The sequence below is a fragment of the Salvia splendens genome, chromosome 7, assembly GCF_004379255.2.
Source record: "Salvia splendens isolate huo1 chromosome 7, SspV2, whole genome shotgun sequence".
Classification (NCBI taxonomy): domain Eukaryota; kingdom Viridiplantae; phylum Streptophyta; class Magnoliopsida; order Lamiales; family Lamiaceae; genus Salvia; species Salvia splendens.
This window is the reverse complement of record NC_056038.1, coordinates 28,201,686-28,222,756: the sequence shown is the minus strand read 5'-3', so window position 1 is coordinate 28,222,756 and position 21,071 is coordinate 28,201,686. Positions and strand designations below refer to the sequence as shown.

The 21,071-nt window shown below is 41.6% G+C and overlaps 1 protein-coding gene across 1 annotated transcript; it reads right to left on the bottom strand.

Annotated features, from left to right (window-relative positions):
* Positions 1-16,530: 16,530 nt before the first annotated feature.
* On the bottom strand, positions 16,531-17,282 carry LOC121810670. Its single transcript, XM_042211421.1, has 2 exons — positions 17,063-17,282; positions 16,531-16,985 (listed from the first exon to the last, which is right to left on the bottom strand). Exons 1-2 carry the CDS (start codon positions 17,280-17,282, stop codon positions 16,531-16,533), a joined length of 675 nt encoding a protein of 224 aa, XP_042067355.1.
* Positions 17,283-21,071: the final 3,789 nt, after the last annotated feature.

Here is a 21,071-nt window from a genome sequence, read left to right as displayed (position 1 = left end):
GGTGCCCAACCAAATAGATCATCCTATTTGCTGTATAAGGCCCGATCTCTATTTTAAAACAAAGAAAGGCCCCATTCTTAAAACAAACAAAAGATTATACTCCTCCCTCCTTCACGCCCCACTCTTCCTCTCTCTCTATCTCCCTAATTTTCTCTCTCGACCGAAATTACAGAAACTCTCAATCCTTCGTCGCCTCCTCCGACTCACCCCTCGACGCCTGCCACCGTCGATTCGTCCTCGGCGTCCCACCACCGTCGCCGTCAGCTGCGTCCAGCCACCCATCGCTGCTGTGCAGTCATCTCGCCGGAGGTCGCCGTCGCAGTTGTAGAGTTTCTCCTCCAGCAGAGCAGCGACAAGCTTCTATAGAACCGAGAGGCTCTCCTCGTCATCGCCGGGTCAGGCCACGGCAGAAGACGCAGCGCCTTCGCCGTCTGCAGTTAGCCTCTGCCGTGGTCCGCTCGTTGTTCGAACAGTCCCGAAACGACACCGCGCAGCCCCGAAACCAACCTGAATAATCCTGAAAGATAACCGAACAACCCCAAAACAGCCCCGCTTACATTCAAAAGATAAGTTCTTTTACAAAGCTATGTCCTTTGTTTTCAATTTTCAATTACCCTGTTATGGGTGTTCAATTGTTGGAGTTTGATTGTTGATGGAAATTATGAGTGGGAGTGATGTATGATGAACATGATATGAATAACATCGATCAAAAGGAAAGGGATTTATACCTTCGTTGCTATGAATTTGACTGTGAAATTGGCAGGTTCGTTTTCTTGGCTCGTATGAGAAAACAGAATGGCAGCAGTTCCTTCCACTGTCTCTTTCCCTCGACTCTCTATCTCTCTCTCTCCTGATTTTGCTTGGAATTTGTTGATGTGAATAGGGAAGGAGAGGAAATAATTTAACAAGGTCATTCTATTAATTGAGTGACCTTTGATTTGCCGAATTGAATGTGGAAGATGGAGGGTGGAAGGTCACTTGAAAGATGGAGAGTCTTCGGAGTGGAAGAGTTGGCGCTAGGGAAGAGTGGGAGAAGAAGCTTGGGCTTGCAAAAGAAATTTTCCATGAAGCAACTGGGCTCAACCAATTATTTGTGGAGTTTGGGCTCATGTTGGTAAAAAAAATAATAGAATTTGGTGGCCCAACACTCTTTTAAAATTATTAGGGACGTTTGGACTTTGATTAGGATTTATTTGGGTTGGTCAAAGTTCTTCTATTTATTTTTGTTCTTTTCTTTTGTTTAGACAAATTTATTATTTGCCTCGTAGTAACTTGGTGTTGTTCCAAGTACCATAATTACTATACTTTATAAAAACAAGACGAGAAGCAAAGAATAACGACAAAATTTTATTTTAACTACTTCACGACATATATTAAATTAGTACTTAAAAGTACGGGCGTTACACAGAAGCGGTGGCAACTTCATCGTCTCAAGCCACAACAGAGCAACCTGGAACAATGGCAATGACAACCATAATCTCCGCCACTCCGTCTACAACCTCTGCCGCTACACCTTCAACCACAGTCCCGCCACCGGTTGACGCGACAAATCCAGAACAAATAATGAAGGAGTTTATGAAGAAATTCGGTATAAGGGAAAAGGCTAGCGATTTGTTCGCTCGAATCGCAGAAGAACTCAAGAAGGAGGATGCCACTTCAAGCCTAGCCCCGATCAATATCCATCCACGACCTGCAACCCTAACAGAGACTTCAACATGCAAATCCATCTCAGCCCAGAAAGAAACCCCCAAATCTCCTTCTGAAACCCTAATCTCGGAATATACACCTATAATACCATCCACCCAACCCGAACCCCAAATTATCACGCCTATAGTCCCACCCACTAATTCGAGGGAAGAAAGAGTAGAGACAGGGGAAGGGAATATTCGTGGAGAGGAGTAGGGTGATGTGGAGATAGAGGGGGATAATGGAGTAGAAGGAACGGGGAATGAGAATGGGGAAGATGGAGAGTTTAACGGGGAGGGGAATGTTGGGAATGACCAAGGCGATAGCGAGGACGGAGTGAGTGACAGGAATGCTGGGGGTAGTGGTGCTAGGACTAGGGAGGTTGATGATGAGTATGCTGAAGGGGAAATCCCTGACAATGAGTGTGCTGAGGGAGAAATCCCTAATGCTGAGGGAGAAATCCTTGATGAAAGGTGTGTTGAGGGAGAGATCCCTGAGGAATTAAACGCTGATAAGAAGGAAGAGGAGATCGTCGAGGGAGACGATGGTGAAAATGATGGGACCGAGAAGGTCGTTGATATGGATGTAGACGGCCCCGAGCTTTCTGAGGGTTTCAAAGAAATCGTAATACTAGAGGATGGGCCGGAGTCAGAGGACACGCCGACCACTAAGACGACGAACATAAGGAATACTAGGCGGAGTAAGTAACTGGAAGGAACGCAGACAACTACAAGGGCTAGGTGATTGAAGCTAGTGGATTCGGAAGATGAGGAAGAAGTAGGGGATGATATCCCAATGACCCAGGAGATGCCAGTGGAAACAGGGGAGGGCATTCCCAAGGCCCAGGAGAACCCAATCGAGACAAGAGAGTTCTCTTCTGAGGCCGTATAGAAGTGATATGCCGAAGAGAGGAAACGCAAGGGGAAATAGGAGGCTAAGCCTCAAAAGAAGTAGAGGAAAGCTTCCGTGACCTCGGTAATCTAGGAAGCGTCTCCGGAGCCCATTAGAGTATTGTTCTCCCAACCACAAGAGGAGATTGAAGAGGTCGATGAGGAACAACGGGAGGAGAAGTTGGTATACGAGCCGATGGAGGTATTGGTGACGAAAAGGCTGCTAGAAGCCATGGTCCAATTTGAGGACCCCAAACTGGCTCTGACTTGTGAAGGACGCGCTTCAAAGGGGAAGCTCGCGAAGTCCGGAAAGATGACCCTCCATCCCTCCAAGAAATAGAGTCAGAGGAAGAATCCTGATGTATATCCTCGCCATAGGATTCGAGTGGCTGCTGGATCACTGCACAGAAGAGGAATTCTTCACCTCTTTCAAGTTCAAGTCTACCATGGTCCCCGACGCCGACTCTATCAGTTTCCACCGCTTTAATGAAGATATGGTGATGAGCATACGGGAGTGGTCCCTGCGGATGGGGTTATTTACTCCATAAATAGACGAGGAGGGGATCTGGAATGAGAGAGAAATAGGGACCCCGAAGAAAACTAAAGGTTTTGACATGCAGACGGCCTGGGAACTTATTACCCGCAAGCACAGAGGGAAATTCAAGACGAGTTCGTCTAAGGGATACCACATTGCCAACCCGATCCTCCGTTTTGCACAGGTCTTCCTTGGGTACAATCTGCTAGGTCAAACAAGCGCCGCCCTCACAACTCCAGAACTCTACTTTAACTGGTGCATTGCGAAAGGTGTGAAGGTCCACCTTGGATATTGGCTGGCCCATTGCGAGTAGCCACATGGTTCGCCATTTGTACACTTGCCACCTCCTTGGTGCTTACGTGAGGAGAAATGTGAGCATGAAGGTGGTGAAGTCTGTGCCCAACCTTCCGATATGTGACGTCCCTGAGCTATTCAACGTGGCATTCTTTTTCAACAAGGGACTCCTACAGATGAAGGATGGCGAGATCGTATTTTATGAAGTGGGCAAGCCCGATGTGGTGACTATGAAGAGGGAGTTGGAGGACTCTGAAGGTCTGACTGGCGCTGATAGGGACGATTGGAGGAAGTCCTCGTTGATTTCTAGTGATAGATCTTCTCCTTCCACCAGGTGCTCCAACCAAGACAAATGATCTGCCACTACATTCTCACATCTTTTTCTATCTCTTATCTCAACATCAAATTCTTGTAGTAGGATCCACCGAATGAGTCTTGGCTGTACATCCTTCAAACAAGTGCCTAATAGTTGCATGGTCAGTGTAAACAATGTTTTTAGTTCCAACAAGATAAGCTTTAAATTTATCAAAAGAATAAACTATAGCAAGCATCTCTCTTTCTATAGTCGTATTGTTAGCTTGTGCGGAATCTAAACTTCTAATAGCATAATAAATGACTCTAAAAATTTTATCTCTCTTTTGCCCCACATGATTTCAATGCAATGTCGCTTGCGTCACACATGATTTCAAACGGTTGGCTCGGGGTGATGAGAATGGGAGCACTCACTAAAGCTTTCTTCAAGTCCTCAAAAGCCTGCAAACAGTTAGATGTAAAATTAAATTTCACATCTTTTTCAAGTAATTTACAAAGAGATTTTCGAGAAATCTTTGATAAATCACCTATAGAACCCTGCATGCCCCAACAAACTTCTTACGACCTTTTCGTTGGATGGAGACGGGAGTTTCGTAATGGCTGCGATCTTGGCCCTGTCAACTTCTATCCCTGCAGAAGACACTTTGTGATCTAGAACTATACCTTCTTTCACCATGAAATGATATTTCTCCCAATTAAGAACAATGTTAGTTTCTACACATCTCTGCAAAACCTTAGCCAAATTTTCAAGACAATGATCATAAGACTTCCTAAAGACAGAAAAGTCATCCATAAAAACCTCCATCACATTTTCAATCAAATCATGAAAAATGGCCATCATGCATAAGCCAAAAGACATTTTCCTATAAGCATAGATCCCATAAGGGCAAGTAAAGGCAGACTTATATTGATCCTCGGGAGCGATCGCAATTTGATTATAACCAGAATAACCATCTAAGAAACAGTAGCAATCATATTCCCCTAATCTATCAAGCATTTGATCAATAAAAGGCAAGGGGAAGTTATCTTTCCTAGTGGCTGCATTTAACATCCTATAATCAATACAAACTCTCCAACCTGTGGCTACTCTCGTGGCAATCATCTCACCATCCTTTCCGGGCACTACAGTCATCCCTCCTTTCTTAGCTACTACTTATGTAGGACTCACCCATTCACTATCCGAAATGGCATAAATAATCTCTGCATCTAGCAACTTGATTACTTCTTTCCTCACTACATCTTGCATGATAGGATTAAGTCTAAGTTGGTTTTGGACACGAGGTTTATCCCCTTCTTCAAGTAAAATCCTATGCATGCATGTGGTTGGGATAATCCAATTCAAGTCACCAATAGACCATCCTATAGCAAACCTATACTTGTTTAGCATAACAACTTTTCACATTCCTTTTCACTCAAGGAGGCGGACACAACAACAGGGTAAGTGTTATCTGGCCCTAGAAATGCGTACCTGAGGTGTTTCGGGGGTGGCTTCAATTCTACCATAGGTGGTCTTCGTGATTTTCCCAATACCTTCTTCCTTTTGAGGCAAGAATGTGTTTACCTTTTGACGGATTCTCTCGGGAAGAACCTTGAGTTCTACAATCATAGCACACACATTAGCATCTCAAGTAGATGGATCAGAAGTAGGAGTAAAAGAATTTATAAGACAAGATTCTAAAGGGTCCTGAGTTTGGTGTTATGTGACTTCCGCTTCCCCCACACAATCCGTGACAACTTGGATGACGTTGCACTCTCGATAGCCTTCTGCTCCTTCCTTCCCATGGAATTTCAAAGCATCATAGATGTTGAAGGTGATACTCTCATCATGTTCGCAATGTTAGCTCTCCCTTTTGTACGTCTATCATGGCTCCTCCGGTGGCTAAAAATGGTCTTACAAGTATCAAGGGCACTTTGTTGTCCTCCTGCATGTCCAAAACAACAAAGTTAGTAGGAAAAATAAATTCTCCTACTTTTTCCAAGACATCTTCTATAATCCTCATTGGTGTTGTTGTGCTCCTGTCTGCCATTTGCAAGGTAATCGAGGTGGGCAGATATTGTCAATGTCGAGCTTCCTGTAGAAAGACAAAGGCATTAAATTAATACTAGATCCAAGATCACACAATGCTTTACCCTCTACATTATTTCCCAAAACACAAGACAATGATCTTTGTGTTTGGTAGGCAAACCCTTCTAAATTATGGCACTGCAATTTTCTGTCAAACCGACTGTCTTGTACTTCCCCAACTTTCTTTTCTTAGCAACTACATCTTTCAAGAACTTGGCATAGTTGGGCATTTGTTGTAGTGCTTCCACTAGTGGAATGTTGATGTGGACCTTGCTTATGACATCTAAGAACTTGGCGAACTGGACGTCTGGCTTTTTGCTCTTCAACCGTTGAGGATACGGAATAGTGGCAGTGTTGGGTGACTGAAAATCCAACGGCTGATTCTCTGGTGGCGGACCACTGCGAAGAGATGCAGTGGTCGCTGGCGACGGCTCTGCTTCTGTGTCCGAATTAGACTCGGCTGGCTGGGAGATCTCTAGCGGACCGCTGTGTAAGTGTGCAGCTGGCCACTGTATGTGATCCACGGCTGGTGTGGGGTCGGTCGATTTCTGTTCTTTTTCTTTCCTTCCCTTGCCTAAGTCTGCTGCTTGCGGAGGTTAGTATGTGGTCCCGCTACGAAGCTGCACGGCATGACACCCTACCTTGGGATTGATCTCCGGCAGGCTAGGAAGTGTCCCTGAAGTGTTCTTGCTCCCTATTGCACTGGCCAGAACACCCATATTAAATTCCAACGTCCTAACTTGTACGACAAGACTTGCCAATCCTTGCTCTAACAGGCTGGTATTTTTTCCAAATTAATCAACCTCTGATTTGTCACCTTCCTATGATCCTGAACCTCGATGATGCAGATCTCTAACAACTCCTCCCAATTGGAGCAGAGTTACTCCTCAATACCGACACATATTTCAGCATTTTTATTAGCGTAATAATCCTTTGCATCGTATGAATAGTCAGAGCAGTCTGGGTCGTAGTATGATCCCTCTTGGTCGGGGCTATAACACTCTTCGCAATACCCTCCTTGCTGCTCACTAATGTAACTGTATGGACTCTCCATTCCTGTGAAGAAATTAATTAAAGCAAAAGGAAAATAAAAATAAAAATAAAAATGAAAGAAGTAAAATTCAAAGTAGTAAAATTGTCCGTTTGAAGATATCAATCACAAAGTGAATATAATCCCCGGCAACGGCGCCAAAATTTTGATGCACTTTTTATTAGCCCTATAAATACCTGCAAGTATACAGAGTATGAATAGTATAGCTAAAGGTTAGTACCGAATATCGATCACGGGAAAACAGACACAAACTGGCTATCCTCTACTAAAACTCAATTACTATTTGGAGAACCCAAAGATTTTGAGAATTTTTTAAAACCAAGGAACAATTGAAAGCAATAAACAACTGATTGCAGATAAATCACGGAGATAAAAGTATAGAGATAAGGGAATTCCAGGGATGTGCGTTCACAGTTATGGTTGTACAAATTCCAACTACAATACCCTAGCACAGTTCTTACTTTGATAGAACGAGTCACCTAGTTTATGCCCATGCGATGCAAAAGTTGGTTACAAACATTAGGGTTGTCAATCCTAAATACGTAACTCCTAAAAGCTCCTAAGACCCTTGAAAAGTCCTCACTCTCAATTAACAGTGTTGTTTTAAAGGAAGCTAATTGTAGTGTCTATTAAGTGGATCTAACTCGCCAACCTCCTCTCACGATTATGTAGCAACTTATATTAATTCATCATTGAATGTGTCACTCAAACGTGAAGCATTATCCATTAACTTAAGGAAGAAACAAAGTAAGAACAAAACCGATATTAAATAGAAAAGGAATTGTATAACCAAAGTCGTTACTAACACATCTCTAGAATCCTATGAGTTTAGCTACACATGATACAATAATCTAAAGACATAGATTGAAGGCAAAACAATTGGAACATAAAACTAAAGCAAATAAAACCCAAAGGTTGAATCCTTGTAGCTTTGATGTTCTTGAATCCTTCTTTAACTCCTTGCACAATGAAGCATTCTAACTTTTAATCTCTAGAAAATATGTTGCAAAAAGAGGATCGATTTCATGAAGCTTGAGGGGATATTTATAGGGAGAAATTCGAGCTCCTCCAATAAGGAAAAGGATTGCAAAATATGGTAAATCTTGGAGAGAAATTTAGGGAAAATCTGCTCGCCACTCTTTTGTGGCTGACCGCCGCACCTTGGCCGGCTGTCGCCATGCATTGATCTGAGGCTCCTGACTCTTGGGTGGCGGTCACCGCGCATTACCCGGCGATCGTCGGGCGTGTCTTCATTCCATTCACAGATTTCCCGAAACGGGCCGCTACAGAAGTGGCGGCCGCTGAGCGCCAGCGGTCGCCGACAGTGTTGCAGTTGTTCCTGGACGCTACCTGAAACTCCAAATTTTCTACTTTGCGTTTGAATCCCTTTTTAAGCTCAACTTTGCACATTTCTCACAAAACATGTCAAAATACCAAAATAGATAAAACATACAAAATATTGACATGAATTGTGATTTTGACATTAAAAACGGACCAAATAATGGCCTTAAAACCGTGCAAAATCCGAGCTTATCCGCCTCATTGTAAGGGCACCCCCTAGCTAGCCAAACTTGAGCCTGTTCAGAATTGTCTTTTTTTTGGCACCTTAGCTTCCATATCATGTGAACAAGGGGGCGGAGTGGGGACAGCTCACCATTCGGGGTATAAGAAAAGTTGAGAAACAAGGGAATATCAAGAGAAAGTTAGGAAATAAAACGGGCAGGAGATTTTGTAACCTGACCCGATAGAAAAAGTTAGTTAGAAGATGGGCAGGAAATTGTTTAACCTAGCCCAAGAAAAAAATTAGAAAAAAAAGAGACAAAACGGGCAGGAAAAAAGTTGTAACCTGACCCAAGAAAAAAAAGAAGAAAGAAAAAAAAAGAGAGGAAAACAAAGGGCAGGAGAAAAAAATGTATAGCCTGACCCAGGCGAAAATATAAAAAAGTGGAAAATGAAAGTTAGAAAAGGTGGGCATGAAAAGATTTGTAACCTAACTCAGTAGAGGATAGTTAGGGAATAAGGCTAAAATGGCCAGGAAACTACTTCAAATTTTGGAAGTCAAATTTGTAATTAGGGAGGTTGTTTCCATCTTTTGTCCCAAAGTTCACATGTGCTTCACATAATTGTACTTACACATTTTGAACTTAGAACCCCTAGGATTCTCACCTATACACATTTCAATCCCTTGGCCCCGTTATAACTGAATAAAAAAACCTTAAGGAACTTCTTCTAGGTCAGTAGAACCCAAGGCATCAGTCGTATGGCAAAAGCATAAATGAGTGAATGATCCTAACGTTTCTAGTGAGGAATGAGTGACCGAGTGAATCCAACAATTAGAGAAAATAGAGGTTATCTTGACGAACTGATAGACTGACTAGGTAGAAGAAGGGAGAGGGAGAAATCTGAGACTGTAGACGATTGCTAAAACTTGAACCAGTTTATACATCTGTGTTTATCTTTGTTTTCTGTGTTTTGTTGTTTTCATTCATCTGTGTTTGCGTCTGTTGTTTGAGTCTGTTTGCTTCTAGGTCTAGGAGTTTGTGTTTGTTTCTTTTCGTTAGTGTCGGTCAAGTGATAACCATGCACGAAATTTGCCTTATTTCTTTATTTTGTCTTTCATACCTGAGGGCAAGTATGGTTTAAGTGTGAGCAGTTTGATAAGGCTCATTTCATACATCGGTTATAGGGTAAAATTCTGTGAATTCCATGAACTAACACACGTTTTAAAGCCTAGGTGCATAGAGAATCTGCCAGGCCAAGGAAACAGATGAAAAATCTACCAGGCAGAGGAAATAAAGGGAAATCGAAGTGAAGAATGCCAGTTCGCACCTGATCGGAGAGATGGAGGAAGCGATGGCAGAAGTAGCAGCGAAGCAAAGCATCTTTTAAAGGATTTTCTAGGAGGGACAAAATTGACAATCGGCAAAGAAGATACCCTAGAAATCCGAGCCTCAGCTATAAATGGGGTAAAAATTGACAACATGAAGAGAGGCATCATTCATCAATCATCCTAGCTTTGCTCTTAGCTCACTTTACACACATTCTCTCTGCGCACTTAGCATATATGGGGTAAAAATTCTGGGAATCCGTGGTAGTCTAGTTCAGTTTCCGTGGTGTAACACCGTCCTTACGAAGGGCGAAGATACAATTGCTTATTTTCTGCTGTTTTAAGTCGAGACTTCATCGTTTTAGAAGCTCGGCATTTAATATTTCCATGTTGAATCTTTAATCCAGTAGTTATGGATGTTTCTATTTTCTGTTCAGCTAATTCTGATGTTTGATTCTTGGTTTTTACTGATTTGGATGCTTTTCGCAATTGATGTTTGATTTGTAGTTGAGATCGGGTTGATCGGATTTGATTTATTGTTGAATCGGTGAAATCTGAATTGAGGTGTATGGATCTGACGTATCGGAGTTGGTTTTTGTTGATCTGAGTTGGATTGAAGTTTGTAGTTGTGGATCTGAGACGTGATGTTCTGATTTGCATGGTTATGGATGTTTACTATTGTTTTCCTGTTTTGCTCGGCCTAGTAGTTTAGATCTAGTAATTTTGTGTTAAATCGTAATGTTTGAAGTCGGATTTGAGGTTGCTCTGTTTTCATTTGTTTGATGCTCTGTTTTCGGTTCTGTTTACTTAGCTTGTTGGAGAAGATGAATGTAGAAGTTAGTTAGATGTCTGTTTTACAACTGGCCGTTAGTTAGATGTCTGTTTTACAAAGGGCAAATGGTCTCCACTGCATGTTTACGTATTGTCTAACTGTTTTTGGAAACCCGTTTGCTTGACCTAGAAGTTTAGTTACCTCATTCCTGTAGTTACTTCATTTCCGTCAATCATGCATGCGTACGTACCTTTACCTGTTTCCTAGGTCTAGTAGATAGATTAGTCACTTTTAAATTCCTCTGAGTCTAGTTGTTAAACAAGTCTTAACCCTTGAGTTGCGTGGCAGCAGCCAACCCCTTCCAAATCCTCTGAACACTTGCTAACCCATTCCACCTCTGTGGGATCGATCCTTACTACCCAATACTAGCCAATAGTAAATGGGTAAAGGTTTTGATAGTGATTGAGAGTATCACAATGACATAGTCAGATAGTTTAGAGATTTCCTAGGCCTAGTGGTTGAGTGAATCCTCTGGACCTATTTGACCTGCACACACACATATAGTATCATTCAACTCTATCAATGAACTCCGTATTTCTTCATTAGTGCCTCGATTGTTCGGTTGCAAAAGTGTGCCTCGATTGTTCTCCTTCAGATACTTCGTCACTTCTTTCGACTCACATGTGCTGGTAGCTTTAGCTTCGATCCATTTAGAGACATAATCCGCGGCCACTGAGATGTAAGAATTTCCATAAGATAATGGAAATGGTCCCATAAAATCCATGCCCCACACGACAAAAATTTCGCAGAACACTATGGGTACTTGTGGCATCTCATCCTTGGCAGAGATTCCTCCTGTCAGCTAGCAGTGGCTACATCTCTTACAGAACTCGTGGGAATCTTTGTACAGACTCGGCCAATAGAAACCATTGTCCAGGATTTTTCGTGTTGTCTTTTCGGGCCAAAATGGCCACCACAGGCAAAGGGGTGGCAATGCATCAATATATCCTCCTGGTCCCATTCTGGAATGCATCATTGTTTAACTTGATCCGTTCCCATTTTTCACAGATAGGGATCATCCTAGAAGTAGTATTTAGCTTCACTTTTAACCTTCAGCCTTTGAGCCCAAGTAACATCCGGAGACGAAGGCAATTCTCCTGTCACTAGGTAGTTTGCTAAGTCAGCAAATCACGGCTCAGCATTCTTACCCGCTTCATTCACAGATTCCACTAGATCAGTTAGAGTGTCATCGTTTGCCAAACTGATCAACTCAGCTGGTGCCAAAATGTAGTACAAGTATTCCTCAGGAAAGGTATCTGGGATAACCTCCTCATCTTCCCCTTGGGCTATCCTACTTAAATGATCTACGACCTTGTAATCTGTCCCTGCTTTGTCCTTTGCTTCCCAATTGAACTCCTGCAGCAATAATACCCAACGGATCAACCTGGGCATAAACTCTTTTTTTTGCTAGCAAGTACTTCATCGCTACATGGTTAGTAAAAATAATAACATTTGATCCAAGCAGGTAAGGATGGAATTTCTCAAAAGAATACACGATTGCTAGCATCTCTTTCTCGGCCGTATCATAGTTCTTCTGAGCTTGGTTTAAAATTTTCGAGGCATAGAATATCACATAGCTCTTTCCATCTATCCTTTTGCCCAACACTGCTCCTATTGCAAAATCGCTTGCATCACAATCACCTCGAAGGGGTGATTCCAATCAGGTGCTCATATAATTGGGGCAGATATCAGCCTATCCTTGAGCAACTGAAAAGCTTCTTTGCATTTGTCATCAAAATTGAATTCTACATTATTTTTCAAGAGTGTTGTCAAAGGTTGGGAAATCTTAGCGAAATCCTTTATAAACCTTCTATAAAAACCGGCATGACCAAGGGATCCTCTGATCTCCTTCTGGTTGGTAGGGTATGGCAGTTTAGAGATTACTTCCACCTTCGTCTTATCAACTTGTATTCCCCTTTCAGGTACCACATGTCCCAGCACAATGCCTTCGGGTACCATGAAGTGGCACTTCTCAAAGTTGAGAACCAGATTCTTTTCATGGCATCTCCTTAGTACAACATCCAGATGGTGCAGGCAAGACTCAAACGAATCCCTGTAGACTGTGAAGTCATCCATGAATATTTGGATGCACTCTTCTAGTAGGTCTGAAAACATACTCATCGTACACCTCAGAAAGGTGCCCAGAGTGTTACACAATCCAAATGGCATTCTTCTGTAAGCATACGTGACAAAAGGATATGTGAAGGTAGTCTTATCCTGATCCTCTGGATCCACGAAAATTTGGATGTATCCGTTGTACCCATCCAGGAAGCAAAAGTATTGCTTGCCTGCCAACCGCTCAAGCATCTGATCGATGAAAGGCAAAGGGGAATGATCTTTTCTGGTGCCAGTATTCAGCTTCCGATAGTCAATGCACATCATCCACCCAGTGACCAGTCGGGTAGGCACCAATTTATTCTTCTCATTTGTGACCACTTGAATTCATGACTTCTTTGGTACCATGTGCACGAGACTGACCCATTCGCTATCTGGTATAGAGTAAATGATCCCCAAGGCCAACAGCTTCAAGACTTCCATTAGCACTTCCTCTCTCATGTTTGGTTTTAGCTTTTGATAAGTCGTATTCTAGGCCTTGGTTACTGGTCAGTATAACGTGCATAATTGAAATATATCTGCAAAACAGTTGCTAAAGTGTGCAGGGAAAGGGTTCCAGTCAGAAGGAAAGGTATCGGATAACTCATGTGAAAAGGGCATCAGAATGTTGCTATACTGACCAGTATGCATGCCAAAAAGGCTCGAGATGGAGAAAAATGATTGTTGGGAAGATCAGCCACAAGTAAGGGCAAAATGGTCATTTCGCGAAGAGAGTCTACCCTAAAAATCAAGGGCAGGCCTCCATATAAAAGGGAGCCACTTGGAGAGAGAAGGAAGAATCGATCATAAGGAATCATCATTAGGAATATACACTCTTAGTTAGAGTAGTTCTCTCTCGGCAGTTAGTTCCTTTAGCATTTGTCCTTCATATTCTCGTTCCTCGCCACAGCCATGGTCACCTGAAGTTCACCAGTTCGCTGGAGTTCCGCATTATCTCGTTCCAGCCAGTGTGTTTCGTAGTGTTAGCAGTTTCATTGCCCGGAGTGGCAAACAATCTTTATTTGCTTTCTTAGTTAATCTTTACGTGTTTCCTTACGTTGGACCTGTTGCACTTTCAATTTCCGTTTGCTTTTGAAGTATTTCGTTTAGATCCAAACACCTTTTATGCAATGAAGTTGTTTTTATGCATTTCTTTCTGTTCGATTATGTTTCTTTCTGCCTAGATAGCTTAGATCTAGTTATTACTGTAATTTCCAAGTGTTGCGAGCATGTTTTCATTTCCGCATTGATAAATCTGAGTTCATGAATTTAGATAGCTGTTAGATTTTAGATCTGAAATGGTTAAGTTTGAAAGCCTAGTCTACGTGATTTCTGCCACCTTGCATGTTACCAAGTGTCACGACCGCCCTCACTAAGGATAGTAAAGACGGAGAAATCGTGACTAGGGAAGGGACGAAGGAGCAGGGAAGAAAAAGGGGAAAGCAATGAAAGACAACATCTTAAACAAAGCTTCAAAAGAAGAGTTTTAATCGATTAAACAATTAAGGAGCGGGTTAATATCTCAAGGTAAATAATGTTAAAAAGAAGTGTGGGGCAAAACGAAAGACGTTAACAAGAACGATTCGAAACACGGCAGCGGAAAAACAAGTATCAGAGGAGAGTTATAGGATGACGCCCATGTTTGAAGACACGACGCATCCGGGAATTCCTAAAGCTCACTCAACATCCGCTGCAACATCACCCCTCAACCTGCACATAAAAAAAAGGATATGCAGGGCTGAGTACTTGTTGTACTCAATGGGCTCATGCCGAAAACATTTTATAACAGTTATGTCATCCATACCGGTGAACTCGAGTTTTTACGTTTATTTAAGAAATATCACGAGTATCACAAAAACACTTTTCACAGACCGGCCGGCCAAAACAATCTCCCCACTTTCTCATCAAGCAATCAATCACATCCTCTTACCATAGTGCGACGAAAGTGTGGCCACACTATTCGCCCACGAGACCGGCCGACTATCAAGGACGGCTCACGATCCCCTCTGTGTACACAGCCTGATAGGGTTTGCGGCCCTACTCAGACCCAAATTCGTTTATCATAGCCCTATAGCCTAATGGAGCGAACTCACAAACTAGGCATCAAGCACAATCTCAACAAAGCCCTATAGCCTAACGGAGCAAACTCAAACGAACTAGGCATCAGACAACAATCTCAACATCAAAACAATCACGGCATGATATAACACTTTACACCACCCTTATAACACCACATCATATTTTCGGAAAAATAAAGAGGTTTGAAAAGAAAGCCCACCTCGTTCGCTTAACAATTCGCAATCCAACTTATGGCAACTCTCGTTCCTCGAGTTCACGAATACAATCACCCTTGTCAACGACAACACAAGTCAGCCTTCCACAGAATCATATTACCATGCATGTCCTATCGTTTCTCTCTCATCGTTTTTCTCAATTTACCCAACCCAATGTTCGTCACAAAGATGGAAAACACACCATAATATATTTCGACGTATCTCACGCGATCACATCATTAAACACGTTCCTTGGATATACATGCATCATATAATACTTTTAAACTTGAAAATAAATATCCTTTTATCAAAGTAGAAAACTGGTAGAACTGCGCGACCGTTTTATAAAAATCACTAAAAATTCACCCGACCTCATATGAAGCTAAATTTTGGTCACAACACAGAATACACATTCAAGTTCATCCTGACTAATTTTCACACTGAAATCACGTCGTTAATTCAGTCAAATCAATAATTAAACTCTCTGGTCGGAACATAAAATTTCTAACAGCACTGCGCAGTTCATTTGAAAACTTTACCATAAATTTATACAAAGACTAAAAAGGCTGAAAATTTTACACGACTTAGAAGACACTTCAAATGTTCATATAGTTTAAGAATCACATCAATCGGAGGTTATTTGGTCAGTCAAAAAGAAAACGAAACATTCTTGGCGAGAACACAGGTTTCTGGCAGATTTGCGCAGTCAACTTCAAATATTTATTAAAAATTCATTTTTCGTCAAAAGGGGCTGAAATTCCCACACAACACAGGAAACACCTTGAAGTTTACTCAGTAAAAATTGCATATCAAAATTAGTTCGTTTGATGAGTCAATTACAGATCAGAAGCTACTGGTCGTGCACCACATATTTGAGAGAATAAATCAAATAAAGATTTGAGAGATTTGGGGGGGAGGAAGGCGTGAATTATGGGGAGAAATAAGGGGAGGATTTTTTAAAATCATAGCTATTTAATTAGCTTATGATTTAATTTGGTATTTCACGGAGTTGAATAAAATAATACGGAGTAGAGAAATTTGTAAAATCCTCCAAAAATAATGAGAAGTAGGCGTGTGGTTTAAGGTTCCTACCACCAGAAAAATTTCCAAATCTTTAATAGAATAAAGTAAGGCAAGATTGGCTAGAATATTCCAATTCATTCATGGAAAGAAATCAGTAAGAAATCAATTATAGAATACTTAATTTCTCCTCTCCCAAAAAATAGGAGATTTCGAAAATCATGGAAAAATAAATAAGAATATTTTGGTTTTGGATTTAATTGGATAAATATCCCAAAATAATTAAATAAATCCAAGAAAGAAGATATTACTTCCAATAAATAGAAATGCCGAAAAGAATTTGAATAAGGTAACTGGCACAAATATGCATGATCCTATTTAATTAAATCTCGCCCAATGGAAAACATATCATATTATTCCACATAACTCTCAACCATTAATTTCACATCGTTAACACAACCTCATAGAAATCAATTTCCAAAAATGCATTTCCAAATCAACATCCTCATTAATAAAACGAAAATAAGCCATCAAGTAAAAAAAAGTCAAAAATTTTCCGGGGTGCTACATCCTTCCCCTCTTAACAAAAATTTCGTCCCGAAATTTTAGTCGTCTTCCATAAACTATTCGGGGTACTTCTCTTTCATCCCATCAGTCCTTGTCGGTTTGCTGTTCCTGCCCTTCATTTCCTTTCAGCGCGTACGCTCTCGCTTGCTGTGGGGCCACCTGTCGAATGGGTTGTGGTTGTTGCTGTTGTTCCCCATGTCCCTGCCTATTCCACATTCCTCCTTTGTTGTTATTCGGACACTCTTGAGACATATGTCCATTTCCACCACAAGTGAAGCATCGGATGCCTCCAGCTCTACACTCGCCAAAGTGGTACTTGGAGAACCGGTTGCAGTGGGGTGCCTTCTGTTGATTCCCTCTCGGCTGTGGCATGGCTTGCCGGTCATAGTCTTGCGTCTGGCGGAAAGTAGAACGGTGTCGCTTGTTGTCATAAGGAGCTCGGTTGTCTTCCGACTTCCTCTTGTCTCGATAGTTCGGTTGAGGTGTTGGTGGTGTAGGATTAACCGTCGTCTCGTCCTTTGGTAGTGCTTCTTCCACATCTAAAGCGCAACTCAAAATTTCGGAGTACGAGATTCCTCTGCGGCTGGCCACGGCTACCCTTATCTAAGGTCAGAACGGAATTTTGCGGCCATCTTCTCATCGGTGTCCACTAACTCGGGTGCATATCGGGTCATTTCACAAAGAGCATGGTCGTACTCCGTCACCGTCATGTTTCCCTGTTTCAGGGTGTGGAACTCCACTATCTTCGCCCGTCTATAGCTCATGGGAATGTACTTGTCGTACACCTCTTCCTTGAATTCTTCCCATGTGAGCGCCTCGTGGCGGGCAGGGTTCATAGTTCGTCGTTTAGTTTCCCACCAAAAATCGGCAGGTCCAGTCAGTTGATACGTCACGCAAGCTAGACGTTCCCTATCGGTGCATCGCATGAAGTCAAATATACGCTCGAGGTCGCGTATCCAAGCCTCTGCCTTCGGGGGCTCTCCCAGTCCGTCAAACTTTGGAGGGTTTTCCTTTCGGAAGGCCTTAATGTATTTTCTCTCTTAAGGTTGAGGTGGGGGTGGTGGTGGAGGAGGGGGTTGATTCCCGATACCCTCTGATTGTTCCTCCATATCGTTCTCCACTTGTGGGCCACGTCTGCGTCTTGGTGGCATTCTGGTCCAAAAGACAAGTTAGCATCGTTGTTAGTATTCGTTGTTATCAAAATCGTAACTTCCTTGCATTCGTCGCACTCTGACGTTATATTGGGTGCCCTTATATGCGGGTTGTTTTATCCATGCCATTTACGCGAAGACGAAGGTTTTCCAACATATATTCTATCTCGTTATTTGTGATAAATCTAGGGTTCGTCACGCATCACCAAATTTGAGGCCGCCCTAAGGCTTCCTATGTTCACATGCTTATGTCGTAGTACTTTCACACATAGCACATACTTAAGTCATCATACCAATCTTGCTCATGTCTCACATAATAATACCATAACAATATTATATTCGCACACACAACACGTGTTTAGATCATCTTGCCAATCATGTTCATATTCCACATAATCACACTATCACAATATCATTTTCACACATATAACACGGGTTTAGATTATCATGCCAATCATGCTCATGTCCCCCATAATCATATCACTACATTATCATCTTCACACATAACGTTTATTCACATGCGTACACTTGCCAAAACATCCTCATCATAACATCATCAATTTCATACATCAATCTCGCATTTTACAACAACTTAAACATACCTCACTTTCTTTGGTTGAGCGTGATGCTTCGGATGTTGAGCCTTCGTGACACTTCTAGTCTAGGGGTACTGATCTAGACTTAGACTGAAAGAAGACTCTCGGACCAGAGCGAAAGAACGAAGCTCTGATACCACTCTGTCACGACCGCCCTCACTAAGGATAGTAAAGACGGGGAAATCGTGACTAGGGAAGGGACGAAGGAGCAGGGAAGAAAAAGGGGAAAGCAATGAAAGACAACATCTTAAACAAAGCTTCAAAAGAAGAGTTTTAATCGATTAAACAATTAAGGAGCTGGTTAATATCTCAAGGTAAATAATGTTAAAAAGAAGTGTGGGGCAAAACGAAAGACTTTACCAAGAACGATTCGAAACACGGCAGCGGAAAAACAAGTATCAGAGGAGAGTCATAGGATGACGCCCATGTTTGAAGACACGACGCATCCGGGAATTCCTAAAGCTCACTCAACATCCGCCGGAACATCACCCCTCAACCTGCACATAAAGAAAAAGGATATGCAGGGCTGAGTACTTGTTGTACTCAATGGGCTCATGCCGAAAACATTTTATAACAGTTATGTCATCCATACTGGTGAACTCGAGTTTTTACGTTTATTTAAGAAATATCACGAGTATCACAAAAACACTTTTCACAGACCGGCCGGTCAAAACAATCTCCCCACTTTCTCATCAATCAATCAATCACATCCTCTTACCATAGTGCGACGAAAGTGTGGCCACACTATTCGCCCACGAGACCGGCCGACTAGCAAGGACGGCTCACGATCCCCTCTGTGTACACAGCCTGATAGGGTTTGCGGCCCTACTCAGACCCGAATTCGTTTATCATAGCCCTATAGCCTAATGGAGCGAACTCACAAACTAGGCATCAAGCACAATCTCAACATAGCCCTACAGCCTAACGGAGCAAGCTCAAACGAACTAGGCATCAGGCACCAATCTCAACATCAAAACAATCACGGCATGACATAACACTTTAAACCACCCTTATAACACCACATCATATTTTCGGAAAAATAAAGAGGTTTGAAAAGAAAGCTCACCTCGTTCGCTTAACAATTCGCAATCCAACTTATGGCAACTCTCGTTCCTCGAGTTCACGAATACAATCACCCTTGTCAACGACAACACAAGTCAGCCTTCCACAGAATCATATTACCATGCATGTCCTATCGTTTCTCTCTCATCGTTTTTCTCAATTTACCCAACCCAATGTTCGTCACAAAGATGAAAAAGCACACCATAATATATTTCGACGTATCTCACGCGATCACATCATTAAACACGTTCCTTGGATATACATGCATCATATAATACTTTTAAACTTGAAAATAAATATCCTTTTATCAAAGCAGAAAACTGGCAGAACTGCGCGACCGTTTTATAAAAATCACTAAAAATTCACCCGACCTCATATGAAGCTAAATTTTGGTCACAACACAGAATACACATTCAAGTTCATCCTGACTAATTTTCACACTGAAATCACGTCGTTAATTCAGTCAAATCAATAATTAAACTCTCTGGTCGGAACATAAAATTTCTAACAGCACTGCGCAGTTCATTTGAAAACTTTACCATAAATTTATCCAAAGCCTAAAATGGCTGAAAATTTTACACGACTTAGAAGACACTTCAAATGTTCATATAGTTTAAAAATCACATCAATCGGAGGTCATTTGTTCAGTCAAAAAGAAAACGAAACATTCTTGGCGAGTACACAGGTTTCTGGCAGATTTGCGCAGTCAACTTCAAATATTTATTAAAAATTCATTTTTCGTCAAAAGGGGCTGAAATTCCCACACAACACAGGAAACACCTTGAAGTTTACTCAGTAAAAATTTCATATCAAAATTAGTTCGTTTGATGAGTCAATTACAGATCAGAAGCTACTGGTCGTGCACCACAGATTTCAGGTTCATAGTTTCGAAAATAGGGTTTTCATCTTCCATCAAGCAAACACCAACTTTTCATGCTGGAAAACACATAATCATGCTTAAAAGGTTCTCATAATCATGTTTGCCCATAAGCTCACATCATTCACCAAAGATTCAAATCAAACTTCACAAAATTGCGCTCAAAACGCATACATAAATGCAAACACAAATTCCCCACCGATTAAATCCTTAGATTTGAAATCCCTGCACTCACTAGATGCATGAGGCAGTCGAAAGAATGTTTGGATGGAGAGGAATGAAGAATAAAGGTTTGATTGTACCTTTCTTGAATGAAACAATCGGTACAAACGAATATAGCTCTTGATTCTTCAACAAACTCTTGGCGAATCGAAAGGATCTTGAGTAGAGTAGAAAAACAAGTGTGGGAGAAGATGGAGCAAGGGGAGGGGCGTGTGATTTGAGAGGGAGGCGTGTGAGATGAGTTTAGGGTTAGGTTTTTGGTTTTATTTATAGAGTTAGGAAATAATATATCCCACAATTAATTGAAGATTTGGGAGAATAAATCAAATAAAGATTTGAGAGATTTGGGGGGGGGGGGGGGAGGAAGGCGTGAATTATGGGGAGAAATAAGGGGAGGATTTTTGAAAATCATAGCTATTTAATTAGCTTATGATTTAATTTGGTATTTCACGGAGTTGAATAAAATAATACGGAGTAGAGAAATTTGTAAAATCCTCCAAAAATAATGAGAAGTAGGCGTGTGGTTTAAGATTCCTCCCACCAGAAAAATTTCCAAATCTTTAATAGAATAAAGTAAGGCAAGATTGGCTAGAATATTCCAATTCATTCATGGAAAGAAATCAGTAAGAAATCAATTATAGAATACTTAATTTCTCCTCTCCCAAAAATAGGAGATTTCGAAAATCATGGAAAAATAAATAAGAATATTTTGGTTTT

What these genes read in the sequence shown, in the direction of transcription:
- LOC121810670 (XM_042211421.1), bottom strand. Translation starts at nt 17,282, where the DNA reads ATGAACCCTGCCCGCCACGAGGCGCTCACATGGGAAGAATTCAAGGAA. An exon ending in GAAGATGGCCGCAAAATTCC is followed by an intron (nt 16,986 to 17,062) that starts GTTCTGACCTTA and finishes GTTGCGCTTTAG; the next exon opens with ATGTGGAAGAAGCACTACCA.